At 34.6% G+C, this 15,536-nt stretch overlaps 1 protein-coding gene across 1 annotated transcript in view; it reads right to left on the minus strand.

Annotated features, from left to right (window-relative positions):
* CDH7 (cadherin 7) overlaps positions 1 to 15,536 on the minus strand; it is a 132,160-nt gene that overhangs the window by 64,768 nt on the left and 51,856 nt on the right. The window contains exons 3-6 of the mRNA XM_025886673.2: positions 13,225 to 13,519; positions 9,380 to 9,499; positions 3,975 to 4,142; positions 1,132 to 1,319 (exon numbers count right to left, since the gene is read on the minus strand). Of these exons, the coding sequence (XP_025742458.1) occupies positions 1,132 to 1,319; positions 3,975 to 4,142; positions 9,380 to 9,499; positions 13,225 to 13,519 (771 nt within the window). The remainder of the gene's footprint in view (positions 1 to 1,131; positions 1,320 to 3,974; positions 4,143 to 9,379; positions 9,500 to 13,224; positions 13,520 to 15,536) is intronic.

Here is a 15,536-nt window from a genome sequence, read left to right on the forward strand (position 1 = left end):
TTGATTTCAGATGAATCTTTGAAATCTTTGAGCAGCATTGTACCTCATTGCATTCCTTTTATTTTAGACAACAAAACAAAACATTTTGCCAACAGTTGGCCTATCCTAGTTATTAAAACTTTTTTACACAGATTGTCACCAGCTGAGCTAAAATAGCAGCTGTCCACTGGAAATAATTGCAGAAATGTTTTGCCCATTGGCCTGAAATCAAACATATGTTTTCCTGTAACAGCTAAAATATAACTTTCTTTATTGACATGTGTTAATTATTGAGGAGTGTTAATTACAGAGTTATACACCTGGATTGCCAGACTGGCATAAGATTCCATTATTTAGGGGGTGGGGATTTTCACATATTTTAATTTTTAGTATTTCAAATAGTTGAGAAAGTAAGACTATACTCTACAATATTTTTTTTTAACTTAACATTTGTCTAAGAGCATGTCTATACAAAGCAGAAGGAATAAATAGCTCATTTTCCCCCATATCTAATCAGTGTTGGGAGCTAATTTAAATATACCATGACAGAGTCTTTAGTTCGGATTATAGGGATTTTCTATCTCCTTTGCACTTATATTTAGGGGATTAGAATAAGCTTCACAACTTTTCATGCTCTGTATGAATTCTTCAAACACTTCAATTAGTATAAACTGTAAAAAGGAATAATTGATAATGTAGCAAGTCTTCAACATTTTGGTTTCTATTTCTAACTTCGCACTGTTTTCACATATATGGACTGTCTGTCTAGTTTGCTAATAAAGACTTTTAGTTGATTTTAGGGGTTTCATGCCTGGAATAGTCAACAAAGAAACATACTCCTCTCTCCACATAGGTCATTTAAAACCGTACATTTACCAGTGTGCCTTACTGTCAGTCATAACACAGCAGATAAGGGCTGTGGGATTGCTCAGAAGAGACTCGTTGGGGCATGTTTACAAATGTCATTGAGGATTCTTTATGATTCTGACACCTAAAAATAAACGCAGAGCTTTTCTTCCTAAAGTTAAAATAATAACAGTTCCGCATGGTCATTTACTTTGTCTAATACATTCTTCCATCAAAGCAAACATGGCTTCTCAGTATGCGTGGTGGTGTTACCTTCACAGAAAATGAAAATAAAGGAAATGTTACCTTCTGTATAGTAATGATTCCTTCCTGTGTGTCTTTGTCAACAGAAATCTTGAAAATTCCCAATCCGTCACCATCCACAATTTTGTATTCCATTTCAGCATTAGCTCCTATATCTGCATCAGCTGCTTTGATCCTGGCCACCACGGAGGCCACTGGCAATGACTCTGGGACGTTATACTGGTAAGACCCTGTGAAATTCCCATCAAGAAGTGAACAAACTACACAGAAGCCAACCAATAAATACTTAACTATTTGGTTGCTTTGCATCATCTTTGCTTCATTTGTTTTTATATTTTACTAAAAAAGATGGTAAGGCAATGTGAGATAAATGACAAGTTTCATATAGACTTAAGAAATTTCTTGGTGATAATCTAAAATAATTAATACGTGACAGCAGAAACAGCCTGAGGAAGGCAATGATAAGAGTCTCCATTCCTGTATTTCTAGTGGTGAGAAATAAGCAATTTTTAATAATGAGACAAATTTAAAATAATTACACATAAGATCAATATATAACCATTGAATCTAAATAATTAAAATATAATTAATATAAATATTAAAAAATAAAAACAGTATAGCTTAGGTTTCAAATGGGCAAACACAAGCCTAAATAATTCTGATTACTTATTGTTAGGATGTACATAACAGTGTCTTTTACTAAGAAAGTTTCAGACAACTGGACAAGGATGTTGATGAAAGACCACATTAGCCTTGTTTTAGCTCATAAATTTATCAGGAATGAGAGTTATCTCTGTGGGTTGTATGATTTGGAACACAAAGGCACAAAAGCAGAGGCGATATTTGAACAGAAGGAAAGAAAAGTAAAATAGAAAGAGAAGCTTTTTAACTTTCTTTTGTAAAAATTCCTCTTCACCATCCTGCAAGTCAAGAAAAAAACCAAAAAAAAAAAAACAAAAAAAACACAGTTTGGAAAGCAGATGACCATGAATCACCCCTTCAAAACTAGAAAACTCCTCAGAACCATTTTTCTTTAATCATCTGTTTTTTCCTGTTTCCTCTACCTATTCCATTCCCTTCAGGTTGTTAAATGTGGTGTATTTTCAGTTTCTTATGAAGAGAAAAGATTCTCTTCGAAGGAACTGAAGGGACCCCATTTTCAGCTCAGAATTACTATTGTTAGCAATTTTCTACATTTTGTGAACAGTCACTGATTAAAAAAAAAATAATGACAAGATATGCTAATGACTTTTGAGTGACTGCTTTTACAGATCCAGAAGCATCCTTAGTAAAATCCAGAAATTTTAAGGATAGAATATTAACTATGCATTAACTACATATGGTAGAGAGAATCCCAGCAAAAATGAAAAACCTAATGACATACCCTTGGCTTCCCTCACTTTAATAAGGAGGAGAGTATCTAGTATATGCGAGAAAACCTGTACTGTATCTTATCAAATCATGACAACTGAAATAACGCAAGTTCTAAGTATCAATTCTTACCACTCTAGGCTAAAAATAGTTAATTTTATTATGAGCCCAATATAATTACATTATTGTTTTGCTTATTCTACAACCTTCCTCTCCTCTCCCATTATAAGCTATCAAGGGCACAGTAAGGATGAATTCATTTTTTGTGAATGCTAAACTTAGGGTAATTTCACTTTATTTTGTTAGGGAGTATTAAAATGTGTGTAGTATAACAATATCATATAATAATATTACATATTAAAATAAGTAAAATAAAAATGAAACATCCAAAGACAGATTTGCAGGAAAACACAGTGACTTTCATGTTCACAGAGAAAGCTTCTTTGACATTGTTCGCTTCTAAGATCTGTTTTTGTAAGGGAGCTTCATTACTCATGTCTATCAAACAAACATTTTAGAGACATCATAGTCTATACAATTTCCTTATTTTCCTGAGAGTTGTAAAGAAACACCACATACACTTACAAAAGAAAAAAGAAAAACTAAAAGACAGATGAAATGCTTTTCTATAATCAAGACATTTCTACCTAGAATTCACCCCCACCCTTTTTCTTGGCTAAGTCAAAAGCCACTTTGGTCATAGGAACTAAATTGAGGGCATGTGGTTTTCTGGTTCTTTGAATTGACTTCTTTAGAAACACTGAATGTTTGCACAAGAAAGAGACAGTAGAACTGCTAAAGGAATGTTTAATGTGCATGAAGTGGTAAAAAAAAAAAAAGTGTGGAGTAAAAAATGAAAAAGTTTAGTGCTCTTCTATTTTTATCTTTAAAAATGAATCAATACTTTAGGTGTATAGAATGCATGAAATGTATCTGAATGTTACAACTGGCAACAACCTTGTAACGTACAGAATGTGTACAAAGAATATCCTAGAATGAAAAGATGAATATATAAATAAACTTAATAACTGTCTGGTATTAAAAATGTGAACCAAAGAAAAACCATACTATATATATATTTTTAAAAGATTTTTTATTTATTTATTTGAGAGAGGGAATGAGAGATAGAGAGCACGAGAGGGAAGAGGGTCAGAGGGAGAAGCAGACTCCCTGCCGAACAGGGAGCCCGATGTGGGACTCGATCCCGGGACTCAAGGATCATGACCTGGGCCGAAGGCAGTCGCTTAACCAACTGAGCCACCTAGGCGCCCCAAAAACCATACTATATTGAAGACAGAAGTAATACAAAGATGATTGCCTCTTTTCATTTTCAATACCCTTATTATTCCACATTTCTGAATTAAAACCATGCCCCTGATAAAACAAAATTGTGGGAGAATGTAGTAAGATAATCACTTGCTTGAGAAGTATTTGGAAAAATTCCTTTTAAAAGACATTTTTATAGACTGGCAAGGAAAGTTAGGGCACTTGCAGCATTTAACAAAATAGCTTACTTCGAGGAAAGCGAGGTGGGTTATCGTTGACATCAGTTAGGGTCACGGTGACTGATGTAGTTCCTGAGAGTCCTCCATTTTGACCAACCATATCCTTTGCCTGAATAACAAGCAAATACTGGTCTTTAGCCTCTCTATCCATGTTTGGAAGGGCGGTCTTGATGACTCCTGTAAAATTTCAAATCCCAGTAAAACACATCATGAATCATTGCATTTATACTAGTGAAGAACACTAATATAGTTAGCAAGTCATTCCTGAGTTGTTGCCTTTTGTTTTATTTTAAATAATCTTACTGCCTATTAAAGACCAAAGGGACATAATAGTTATATACAATATTACAAAGCACAGAGAGTGCTGTAACATGGAAAAGCAGGACTTCTCAATATTGGATAGAGAGGATTATCTTTCAGTTTTATAAAAATATGGTTTGGAAATACCAACTTATAAATAAATAACATGAACGCGAACTCCTCATCCAAAGTAATGGGCAGAAACCTGTGCAGGTACATGACAATGAAACTCTCCTTTTCTTCTCTTTCACCCTCTCTAACCACGTAATTCCCAGGTAATGTGAAATCAGTATAACCTTTCAGTTATGGTTCCTATTACCTCTCTTTGAGCAAATGGCTGAAATAGTCTAAAAAGAAAAAAATGAGAGTGATTTATGTTTAATAAGAAAAACACCATTTCAAACTATGGCTATGGTTGTGATTGTGGTTATGATGCAGGACGATCTTATATTTTATCGAATGATCTGAGATAAAGTACTAAAGATGAGAATGACTATGTCAATATAAATCAGCAACACTGAAAACATTCATGTGTTTTGTTGTTGTTTGTTTCTAATCAATTGCATTGAATATTGATCACCTTAAGGCTTCAGATGTATGAGAAATTGATTTCAGAGTTTCATTTTGCTTGATGGGAAAACTTGACAGAATAATCACTGGTATAGTAAATTAATTATTTTATAACTATTTAATTACTGCCTAAGTATATTAGGCAATAATATTTAATTATGGGATGAAATTTAGTTTTATGTTAAATGATATATATACCTAATATATGTAGTATATGTACATAGAGGTGATATCAAATAAAAATGTATTTAATATTGATCTATACAGGCCTGGAAACTAGCAATATGAGGTCATCTTTACTAATTAAATATAAAGAGTTCAGAATCCTACTTAATTATTTCTTGCAATTTCATCTTTTCCAACAAAGACTATGTCTTACCTCTCCACCTAGGACCATAGCTTGAAAGATGTCTAATCTATTTTATTAAACAGATTCTACTTTTTATGGGGAAGTCAGGATTTAAATCCTCACTGACTCAGACCTGCAGAAGAAAAACTCTGGTATTAAGGACTTTTCAGTAGCAAAACAGCAAAACCGGGTTGCTTGATAGAGGATGGTTCTTCGGGAATAAAATAATTGCAAATAATTGTTTAATTTGGGATGAAGTTTCTTTCTTTCCTCATGTTTAGCATAAAAATGTTATATCCTTCTAAGTTATAATTTTTTAAAAGCTGCCAATTGTTTAAGGGCTGATTATTTGATGTACACATGTAATAATGGTGTGCTATGTTATATATAATATGTGTTATATTTTATTTATAGTGTAGGTTATATTTCAGCACCAAACATAAGCCTAGGGGAAAGCATACGAGGCCTTCCCTATACTTCATAGTATTCTACAGTTTAGTAACTGTTCTAGTGGTGGGAAACAGATGAGAAAAGCTTTTCAATAGCATAGGAAAAAATTAAGCAATTTGTTATTGGTTCACAAGATTCCAAGCTAAACAACACTCATCCTGTCTTAAGTAACTATATTTTTGTTTAGTCTGAGTACTAGCTATCAAACACAAACACACCCACACACTTTACACACATCAACAACACATTAGTATTTTAAGTGTTTAAATTACGCTTCTTTGAGTTAGGACAGTTTTGTTTTGTTTTTAAAGGTTGACCACTTTTTCTTATCGGGCAGTGTTGCTACACAGCACAGAAAATACAGGGTCAGTTTAAGTAACTCCTTCCCTGGATTCTTTTTTATTTTATTTTTTTATTATGTTATGTTAATCACCATACATCATTAGTTTTTGATGTAGTGATCCATGATTCATTATTTGCATGTTAACACCCAGTGCTCCATGCAGAACATGCCCTCTTTAATACCGTTCCCTGAATTCTTTTGGCCACCTACACACTGCTTATAGTTAGTATGTGAAATATCAAAGAAACATAAAAATCATTAGAAAGAGTCACATACTAATTCTGTTTGGTGGATCAGTGTCTAACACATATTCTTCTTAGTGTCATAATGATTCCATGTATATTTCATGTTTGTTCTTCAATACTTCTCTTAACTCTATAATATAATGAGTGCTGATCTCAGTAATAATGCTACTGAGCATAAATAGTCTTTGCTGAAGAGTTCTGGGACTCACAACTCTCTTTTTCCTTTCTTTTGTTTCAGGTGTTAATCATCCTTTATTTATTTGTAACTCCTTTTTTAATAAATTGAGGATTGGCTTTCTTTAATATTTGATCACTAAGTGTAGCATTAGATGACAAAATATTAATGAACTATGTTTAGAATCATTTCCTATTCATTCAGTTTCTTTTTTTTTTATTTAACTTCTATGTCTTTCTTATTTTTCCTCCCAATATCAATAGGTACAAGTGCGCTTACATCCTTGCATCTTTATAATAATGGAGAGAGGCCTTAATATTTCAACTAATCAGCAAGGAAAACACGGCAGCCTTGTTCTCTCATGGTTGGTGACATTATTTTTGTAAGGAAATACAACATTATTAAGAAAGAAGTCTGGTAGTCAAAGTTACTCACTTATTTTTTACACTTCTAATTGTTTCTTTACAAGTGATCCTATAAATAGCACTTTTCCAAAGTAAAAATCATCACAAAGTTTGCAAAGTAACCAGATGGCAAAGGTAATTTCCAAATACCTCAAATATTAAACATATTTTTGACAAGAATGGAATAATTGGGAGAGAAATGAATTTAAATAAGGACATTCAAAAATAATATATTTCCAGTCCCATGACTTTTGCGAGCTCTTCACTTTTAAGTAAAACTGTCTACATTTGGGAAAGAGTTCTCATTCACTGGATTTGATTTGCACTTTGCTATATATTATGGAGAAATACATGTACAGCAAATTGCTAATGCTACATCTCTGAGGTAGTAAAGGCCAGTTTTGTCTAGCCAGATCCCTACAGTTCTGTGAGATTTTCATGGAAGACGACAACATTATTTAATTTCAATATCAGCCATTTTAAGCAACTTATGATGAGAAGAATATTTCTTATAGCTCTTTAGGAAAGAGATTAGCTCAGATTTTAAGTTTCCTGAATAATAATTTTTCTATAGATGTATCATCTGACCCAATAACCCAGAACTTTCCATTTATTTATAATCCGTGGTCACAAAGTACTGTGCATATGAAACAAATTCATCATCACTATTGCTCAACAACTCTCTGGTTTTTAGTCTGGGAATAAATTTTTAGATGATTCTTTAATTTCCTAACAGCCACAGATGATTTTTTTTAAATGTAATGTATGGTGATTAACATAACAATAAAAAATTAAAAAAAAGAAAACTAATTTTTATGAAAAAATAGGTATTTTTTTGCAAACAATACACTATCCATATTATAAATTAATAGACGACAAAAATTCCCAGGATATCTCTGCACTAATGACTCTAGAAAGAGAAGTCCTAATGATTACCATAATTACAGTATGAAAAACTCTAAACCAAACAAAATTAAACTAACTTCTTCATCTCCTACAATACACAATCCTTGAGATTCTGAAATTAGAATTAATTTGAAATACTAATAATGTGATCCCATGACATAGACTATTGTCCACTTGCTCAATCAGAGACCTTCCCTCCAAAGGAACTTAAGAAAAAAAACAAAAAAAACAAACGATCATCTTACCACAAAGCTAAAATCACAAGCCAATCATTAGTACCAGCAAAACATTTAACCCTAGGGATTAGTGTATGCTATTTCTGGACAGGTTATATAATGCAGGAGTGTATAATTTGTGAGCAAATTGTCAGAAACTTGTCAATGTCTTTGTAGGCTATAAAGAGTAAATTTATAAGGGAATGGGTGGGTGTTTGAATTTAGGCTTCTCAGATCTATCATTAAATCAACCACAAGCATACGTTCTACATTCATAGGATTCATATCATAAATCAAATACTTTTGTTTACTTCTCCTTCAATACTTGCTTAATCAGAACTGTTTATTTTCTGTTAGACTTTCCAGGTGGCTTCCAGACTCTACCACTATATTGGTATAAAATATGCAAAGCAATCTCTGTAAAAACTCTAACGGTGAAGTAGGATTGAATTTATTTTTCCATTCATGCACATTACAACTATCATTTTCAAAAGACACTTAAAATATTTATCCTCCACAGTGATTTGAAAATGAATTAATATTACCATTTATATGGAAAACAGTCTAAGTACCATTAAAATAATCATTTAGGGTCACGGTACTATCCAATAGTCATAAAGTTGGCTGTTTGAAGAATAATTTTCTTCATGATAAAGACAAAATTGTTACAATATGGAGAAATTTTTCATTTCATGGTGAAGAAGACCAGTGACACAAACCACCCATCTCCACACTCACCCCTCCTCCCTCCACCCAGAGCCAGAAAAGCAGACTAGATAAAATGTCATTTTATAACCAGGACAACAGTGCTCCAAATTAGAGTCCTACTTAATGTAAACTATTTCAGCTTAAAAGCAAAACAGAACATCTAGCCAACCAATCACATATTCTATCCAGGCAGTCAGATAACTCATAAAAAATATGTTTTTTTCCTTCGAAAATTAAAAAAAAATCACTTAATTTAGTTTTTGATTTAGCAGATCATCATCCTAATTGTTACATTTAAACTAATTCTCCGGAGTAAACCAGACTCTGAAAGGATAAGCTGAACCTACTACCTATCCTACTGCATGGCAGGGAGGTTTTTGCTCGAGATTTAAACTTAACTGTGTGTGATTCCTACATGAATTAGTTAAAGAAAGCAAGACAAAAAGAAAACAATGTAAATTGTTTTCTTATATAGTCAGGGCATAGCAACTGAACACCTTTTTTTAACACATAATACTTTAATTTTGGTAGAAATTCTGCTAACTGTAATAAAATAGTCTTGGAGGATGCTAATGCCTCTATAAATTATATGCTGTTTACTACCCCAGTTCACATATTGAGAGAAGCACAATAGCAATGTACTGTCTGTTTTCAGTGCCAACTATATCGAATAAAAATAACTAATATTAACTCTGTGCCAAAAGATATAAATGATGACATTACAAGAAGAGTCACATTTCAATGTTTACCTGTCTTTGGTTCCACTGAGAAGTAAGGCTGTCCTTGCAGAATACTGTAGACCACTCGGGCGCTGTTGCCATACGTAGGATCATCAGCATCTGTTGCTGTCACTTGTACCACTGAGGTCCCTACATGCCAATCCAAAAAACCAATGCATTTAAAACTTCCAAATGCCACAAAACAGAATGATTCACAAAATGCTGAACATGCTACATTTGTTTTTAATTATTTTCTTTTTTCATGTTTCAAGGCATGTGAAAAATTGACATATTTTTTGTAAAAGACAAACCCAAAATGAAGATAAATGCTAATTAAGCCCTCAGAAAGATTTAAGGAATACAAAAATGTGTTAGCAAAAAAAAAAAAATAAGATTGATGATGCACATTGGGAGGATACTCAGAATTGGAAGGGACTCAAATTTTAGGCATCTCATCCATCAGGGTCAGGTAACAAGTTTTTATCAAGAGCAATCTCTATAAGCCTCAATTACTGTCCAGAAAGGCAGTGCGACAAGTAACAGCATCTTGACACCCAAGTCACTGAGGGGATCTCACTATTATAGCTGAGCAGAGCCAGACAGAAAATGAAACTTCATTAACTGAATAAAGAATATTTGATGGATCCACTTAACTGAATATTAGGGGCATGTTTCCAGGAATAGTTTTAGTTTTCATTTGTTTCTATGAATTGATTTAAAAATAAAAGCATACAATGAAAATTTACACCACCACCCCCAAAGGAGAACCAAGTATGGCAACTTTAAAAATTGCATTATTAGTTGTTTTTCTATATTTCATGTGATAGAATGTCCTATGGCTTCTGCATTTATTATGTATTCACTTATTCCACATGGAAAGCATTTACTGTGATGTGTTCTTCTTATTTCCATTTGAAGCAGAATCTTAAAAATGTTACTCACATTTACTTTGTTTATATATTTAAGTACATGCTATTTTATCATTTATGTCTTATTGATGGGAATGGAAAAGTCTTTTTCTTTTTGTATTCTTCTAAGGTTTTAATTTGTTTCTAATAATTTATTGAAAACATTTTTAATCAAATATCTCATCAATATATTTTTTAAGGATTTTATTTATTTATTTGACAGAGAGAGACACAGCGAGAGAGGGAACACAAGCAGAGGGAGTGGGAGAGGGAGAAGCAGGCTTCCCGCTGAGCAGGGAGCCCGATGTGGGACTCGATCCCAGGACCCTGGGATCATGACCTGAGCCAAAGGTAGATGCTTAACCACTGAGCCACCCAGGCACCCCCTCATCAATATATTTCTAAAGAGATTTCCCTAAGTCCTCTAATCTTAGAATCATTAATGTCCATCTTGTTACAAATCTATTGTCTTTTCAACACTATGATTTTCCTTACCAATCCCATTTTCTTTAAAAGTGGGTGCATGTTATGAAGCTAGAGCACTGTTTTTTAAATTCTGATTTTTTCTTTTTTTTTTTTTTTTTGTATTTGACAGAGTTAGTTGATTGTGCCCTGCAGAAGCCTGGTAGGACCAAACAGCAAATGATGCATGTTAAAAAATATTTTTAAAAATTAAATTTTGATTATTTTAAAATACTAAAATTAACGGCATTGATATTCTCTATTTTCTCCACAATGCACCATCTTTACAGAAATATTTACTCTGGTGACATGCTTAAGTACTGATTTCCTACTTCATTTGAAAAGGCAAGTGCCTTAAACAAAATAATCAAAACTACTTTAGAAAATTTGGTTGTATATAATTTTTTCTAAAGTGTTCACTAAGAAATTTGCTTTATATATACATATACGTACACACACACACACATAACACACATATTTTTAAAAAACTTTAAATTGTCCATGCTTATCTATGCTCTTCTGGAAATGAATGAACTATCCTAAGGGTTTATTAGTGTGTTTTCAGTCTTGAGGTTAGTATCCAATGAAAAACACAGCCCTGAATATTAAACACTGAATGTTTTTGTTGTATAAGCCATACTATTTAGTGGCCATTATAACTATTTGGCTAGAATTAAACCCTTTGATAAATTCCAACTCACTATAGATCCACATAACATATTTAATGTAGTTATCCGTTGATCTTAGTATTCAAAATTCGATATTATTCCAAAATTGATTCTCAATTAATGCCAATTAAATCCTGAAGGCACTTGAAAATCATTTCTAAAAAGTTCTGAACCTGTTGGAATCGATCAAATAACTAATATAACTTGCATAATAATCATGCCATTTAATATCAGAGCAGTACAATTGAAACCAAAACTACAGTGTCATTATTTAGCCTCTAAAAGAACAAAATTCACATTAATCCAATTTGCATGGCTACATTGTGTGTAGCAAAGGGAAACCATAGCAAGCCAATGCAGAATGCCCAACACACCCACATGAAAATGATGGAGTTGAGCTGAATTGCTCAAACACACCTCAAAAGTTCCTGTTTTTCTAAACATTACTACTTTGGGGAGGGCCTTCTCTTTTCTCTAAAACCTGCAAATCTTGTGGCTGCTGTCCCCCTAGTTGTTGTTCTTGTTGTTAAGCAACAACAAACAGCACTGAAGATGTGGGCAGTATTGAGAAAGTGTGAATAAGCCTGTTTGGTCAAAGAAATGCTCACTTAGAAGCTAACTACAGTGTGATGCTGCCTCTGTGGTTCTGAATTTATCTGGACCACAAGCATCAAATCTTCCGGTTCATTTTCTGCTTCTATTTCTTTAGTGGCCAGAGCAAGGGTGCCCTAAATAATTTTCACTCTCCCGTCTGCTAGAAATTTAGGGTCACCAAACTGTGGCTCCCCAAAACGGCACACAGAATACACATCTTTGCAATTCCACTTCCTAATATAGTCAATCTGCGGGCTGAATGCTGGAATGAATGAAGTGACCTTTATTTAATATAAAACAAATCATGTTGGGTAAAATGTCCGCCTGTTAAAATGCAAATTCAATTATTACTTTAAATAACTGTCTTACTTCAGGACTAAAAGTGACAGGAAATAAATATATAAATCAACTGGTCTATTTAAGCCCCATATTTCTTTTATTGTTTTGTAAGATCATCTAAAATTGCATGCCGGCTGAAAATTCTTCCAAAGGTATGTGAATCAATTGTTTAAAACTGAGTTTTCATTATTTGATAGAAATAAAGTATATACTGGAAGTACTTTACTTTCTATTTTTCCAGTAATGGGGCAATGTGAAAAGCCCTCTTAATAATAACAGCCTTCATGATTCTTTTATATATCTCAAACTGAGTATCACTTTGCCATTATTATCAATCCAATATAAATTTTCATGCATCTAAGTTTCTGGAGAAATTACAAAAAGATTAGTGGTGGCATATGGAGGGACATTTGTGGGTTCAAGCCTACTCTACAAGCAAACAGACCCGCTGATCTAAACATTAGATGGGCTGCCTGATACCTTGGCCCCAGAAGGATTCTTAGAAGAGTGAATCATTAATACTAATCAGGAGAAAGAAAAGATTACCACAGGCCAATGTCTGCAAGGATTTTCTTTTTTAACTTCTTAGGGGTAGTTTTAATCAATTTGTTTTAATTAAATATTACACTGAAAAAGAAATGTAAGACATGAGTAATGTACTAAAGACACTGAGATCCCTGTGGAAGAGGAAAATTTTCCTAATTTTCCATTGATATAAAATAACGATTGGAATAATTAGATTTGGACACTGGATCTTAAGGCATCTCAAACTTCCCCTTCACCCTCACTAGGAAATTGCCTTACCGACATTAAGGTGATCTTTTTTCACTACTTATGATGATCTCCTTTTAAATACAGACCCCCTGAAATCAGACACTGCCAAAGCAGCATGTTCTTTACTTACCCACAGGAGACATTTCGGGGACTCCCGCCGTGTATGGGCCATCCAAGAATTTGGGTTCGTTGTCATTGATATCCTGAATCTTGATGACAAACTCGGACTCAGGCTCCACAGGCTTGTTGGTGAGCCTGTCCAGGGCCTGGGCTCGGAGCGTGTAGTAGGCCTGCTCCTCCCGATCCAGCCTCTTGGTAGCATGAATATCCCCAGTGTTCTCATCAATAATGAAAATGGAACTTGCCCCTTCGCCTGACAAGATGTATTTGATGGAACCATCTCCTTTATCAACATCAGAGTGAAGCTGGTGAAAAATTCATGTGAGATGAGATTAACTTACAAGAGAGTCAGCGATATGGAGATATGTAAAAATAATTCTTATGTCAGGCAGCAGTACAGGAAATTTTATTGTTCTTGGAAAGATAAGCTGATGCTTATTGTGCACAGCAGAAAGGCTATTAGAATGTGTCAGCTTGCACTTGTGAGCAAGACAATTTCATTTCTTCCTGTAAACAGTCTCATTTCCAAAGGTATTTTCTATCATTCCCAAAGTTAGGAACTTGTGGTGGTGTTAATTTTTATTTGGTCTGTCCTTGACAGTTTTAGCCATCTTCTTTGAACAGAGCATTCAGTAATCATGTATAATCGGTTGATTTGATCTTATTCCAAGCAAAGGGACTTGCTATAGAACATTTGCAAATTTAGATCTAATAAAGTATTTAATATGCTTAGAACTCCCGCATTCTTTAAGGACACCCTTCCCTCCCAGCCCCTTTCATGATTAACAAGTATGGATGGATGTCCAGTCACTAAATCCGCCTCCAGATCCTGTTCTGTATTTTAAAATTTGAAGCCAAGAAAAATTACACTGCTCTCTGAAGTAGGAATTTTAAATCAGTATGTGCCTGAGACTTCAACTCAAACCTTTCTTGAAATACCAAGAACTGCATTAGATTTGCATGATTAACCCCAGCAATCGGCAGCAGGGCCAGCACGTACTGATTTGCATTTCGTATCTGGAACTGTCCCTGCTGTATGTCAGAACATTATGTTGAACAGAGGAACCTAAGGAAACTCAGACATAATTACACATTTTCCTGAACTTCATAACCTGAAAAACACAGGACTCAATCTGTCATCTCCACGATTGTTCATCCTTAATAACCACCATCATCTGGACTTCGAGTAAGACGAAAGCAAAAACCCAATTTACCAAATAATAAAGGCTCTTCACTGTCCTACAGAACTAGGTTTGCATTCTTTAAAAGACGAGGTGCTACAAACAGAAAATATGGGCAACGACTTGCGGAGGGGTGACTGTAGAACGTTTTCTTCCTTCCGTGGTAGGTGTGGAGGGTACCGCTCCTTACGCCGAGGTTTCTGTAAGCGGTTCTTCCCCCATCCTGTAACAGCTCTGTTTATACTGTGCTCTAGAATACTTAGGGACCTGATTTCCCCTCTAGTTTCTGTAGGGCTCAGTAATACAAAAAAATTAATTATCGGCACGAGTTATAATTTAGATTTGTTCAGTGTGGAATTATCTAGTGGATCACTGTACCGCATGTTGACCCACCCATCTGGAAAGGTTGCGTTCTTGAAATATGGTGAATTGCCTAATTTTCTTAAGTCACTCTCAGGGTTACTGTCGCATCTATATCTCCCTCGAAGAAGAAAGCAAGCTGAAAATCACTATAGTTTGGATTACTTGAGTGATTCCTCTGTGTCAGGCACTATTCTTGATGTTCTCTAAATAGTAACTCATTTCATGCTCACACTGAATGAATTCATTATCCCTATTAACAGATCAAGAAACTAAGGTAAAGAAAGGCTGAGTGCCTCTCCTGAGGTCATGTGCCCAGTGCTCTGTGGCTGCATCAGGATAATGAAAAACAGGGGATGCTGGAAAGCTCGATCTCCACTGCCTGCAATAAGATCCTGCCTCTGGAGGGAGACATCTGTGGTCCGGTGAGGTGGGGAGATTAAAGGTTGCAGCAGAGGACAATTCAGAGAAAGAAGGGTGCATGCACCTCCACCCCCGATCACCCCCAAGTCTTAAAGAAGCTTGGTGCTTTGAGTGGTTTCCATCAACACCTTTTATGACTTGACAGAAGGGTCCTTTCTTGGCATTACTGAACAGCAAAACACTCTGCCACCTTCAACAACACAGTGCAAAAAACTTGACTCCTGAGACAAGTGCAGATGATGGATGAAAACAAGCTGTTTTAAGCTGCTGACACCCCCAAGTACCTCCACCCTTCCACATACTTCTCATGGCTACACTCCTCACGCCTCCTCACCGTATCCATGCCTCTCAGCGTTAG

This window comes from Callorhinus ursinus, unplaced genomic scaffold, assembly GCF_003265705.2.
Source record: "Callorhinus ursinus isolate GAN/ISIS: 27379988/994484 unplaced genomic scaffold, GSC_fseal_2.0 scaffold11, whole genome shotgun sequence".
NCBI classification, from domain to species: Eukaryota; Metazoa; Chordata; class Mammalia; order Carnivora; family Otariidae; genus Callorhinus; species Callorhinus ursinus.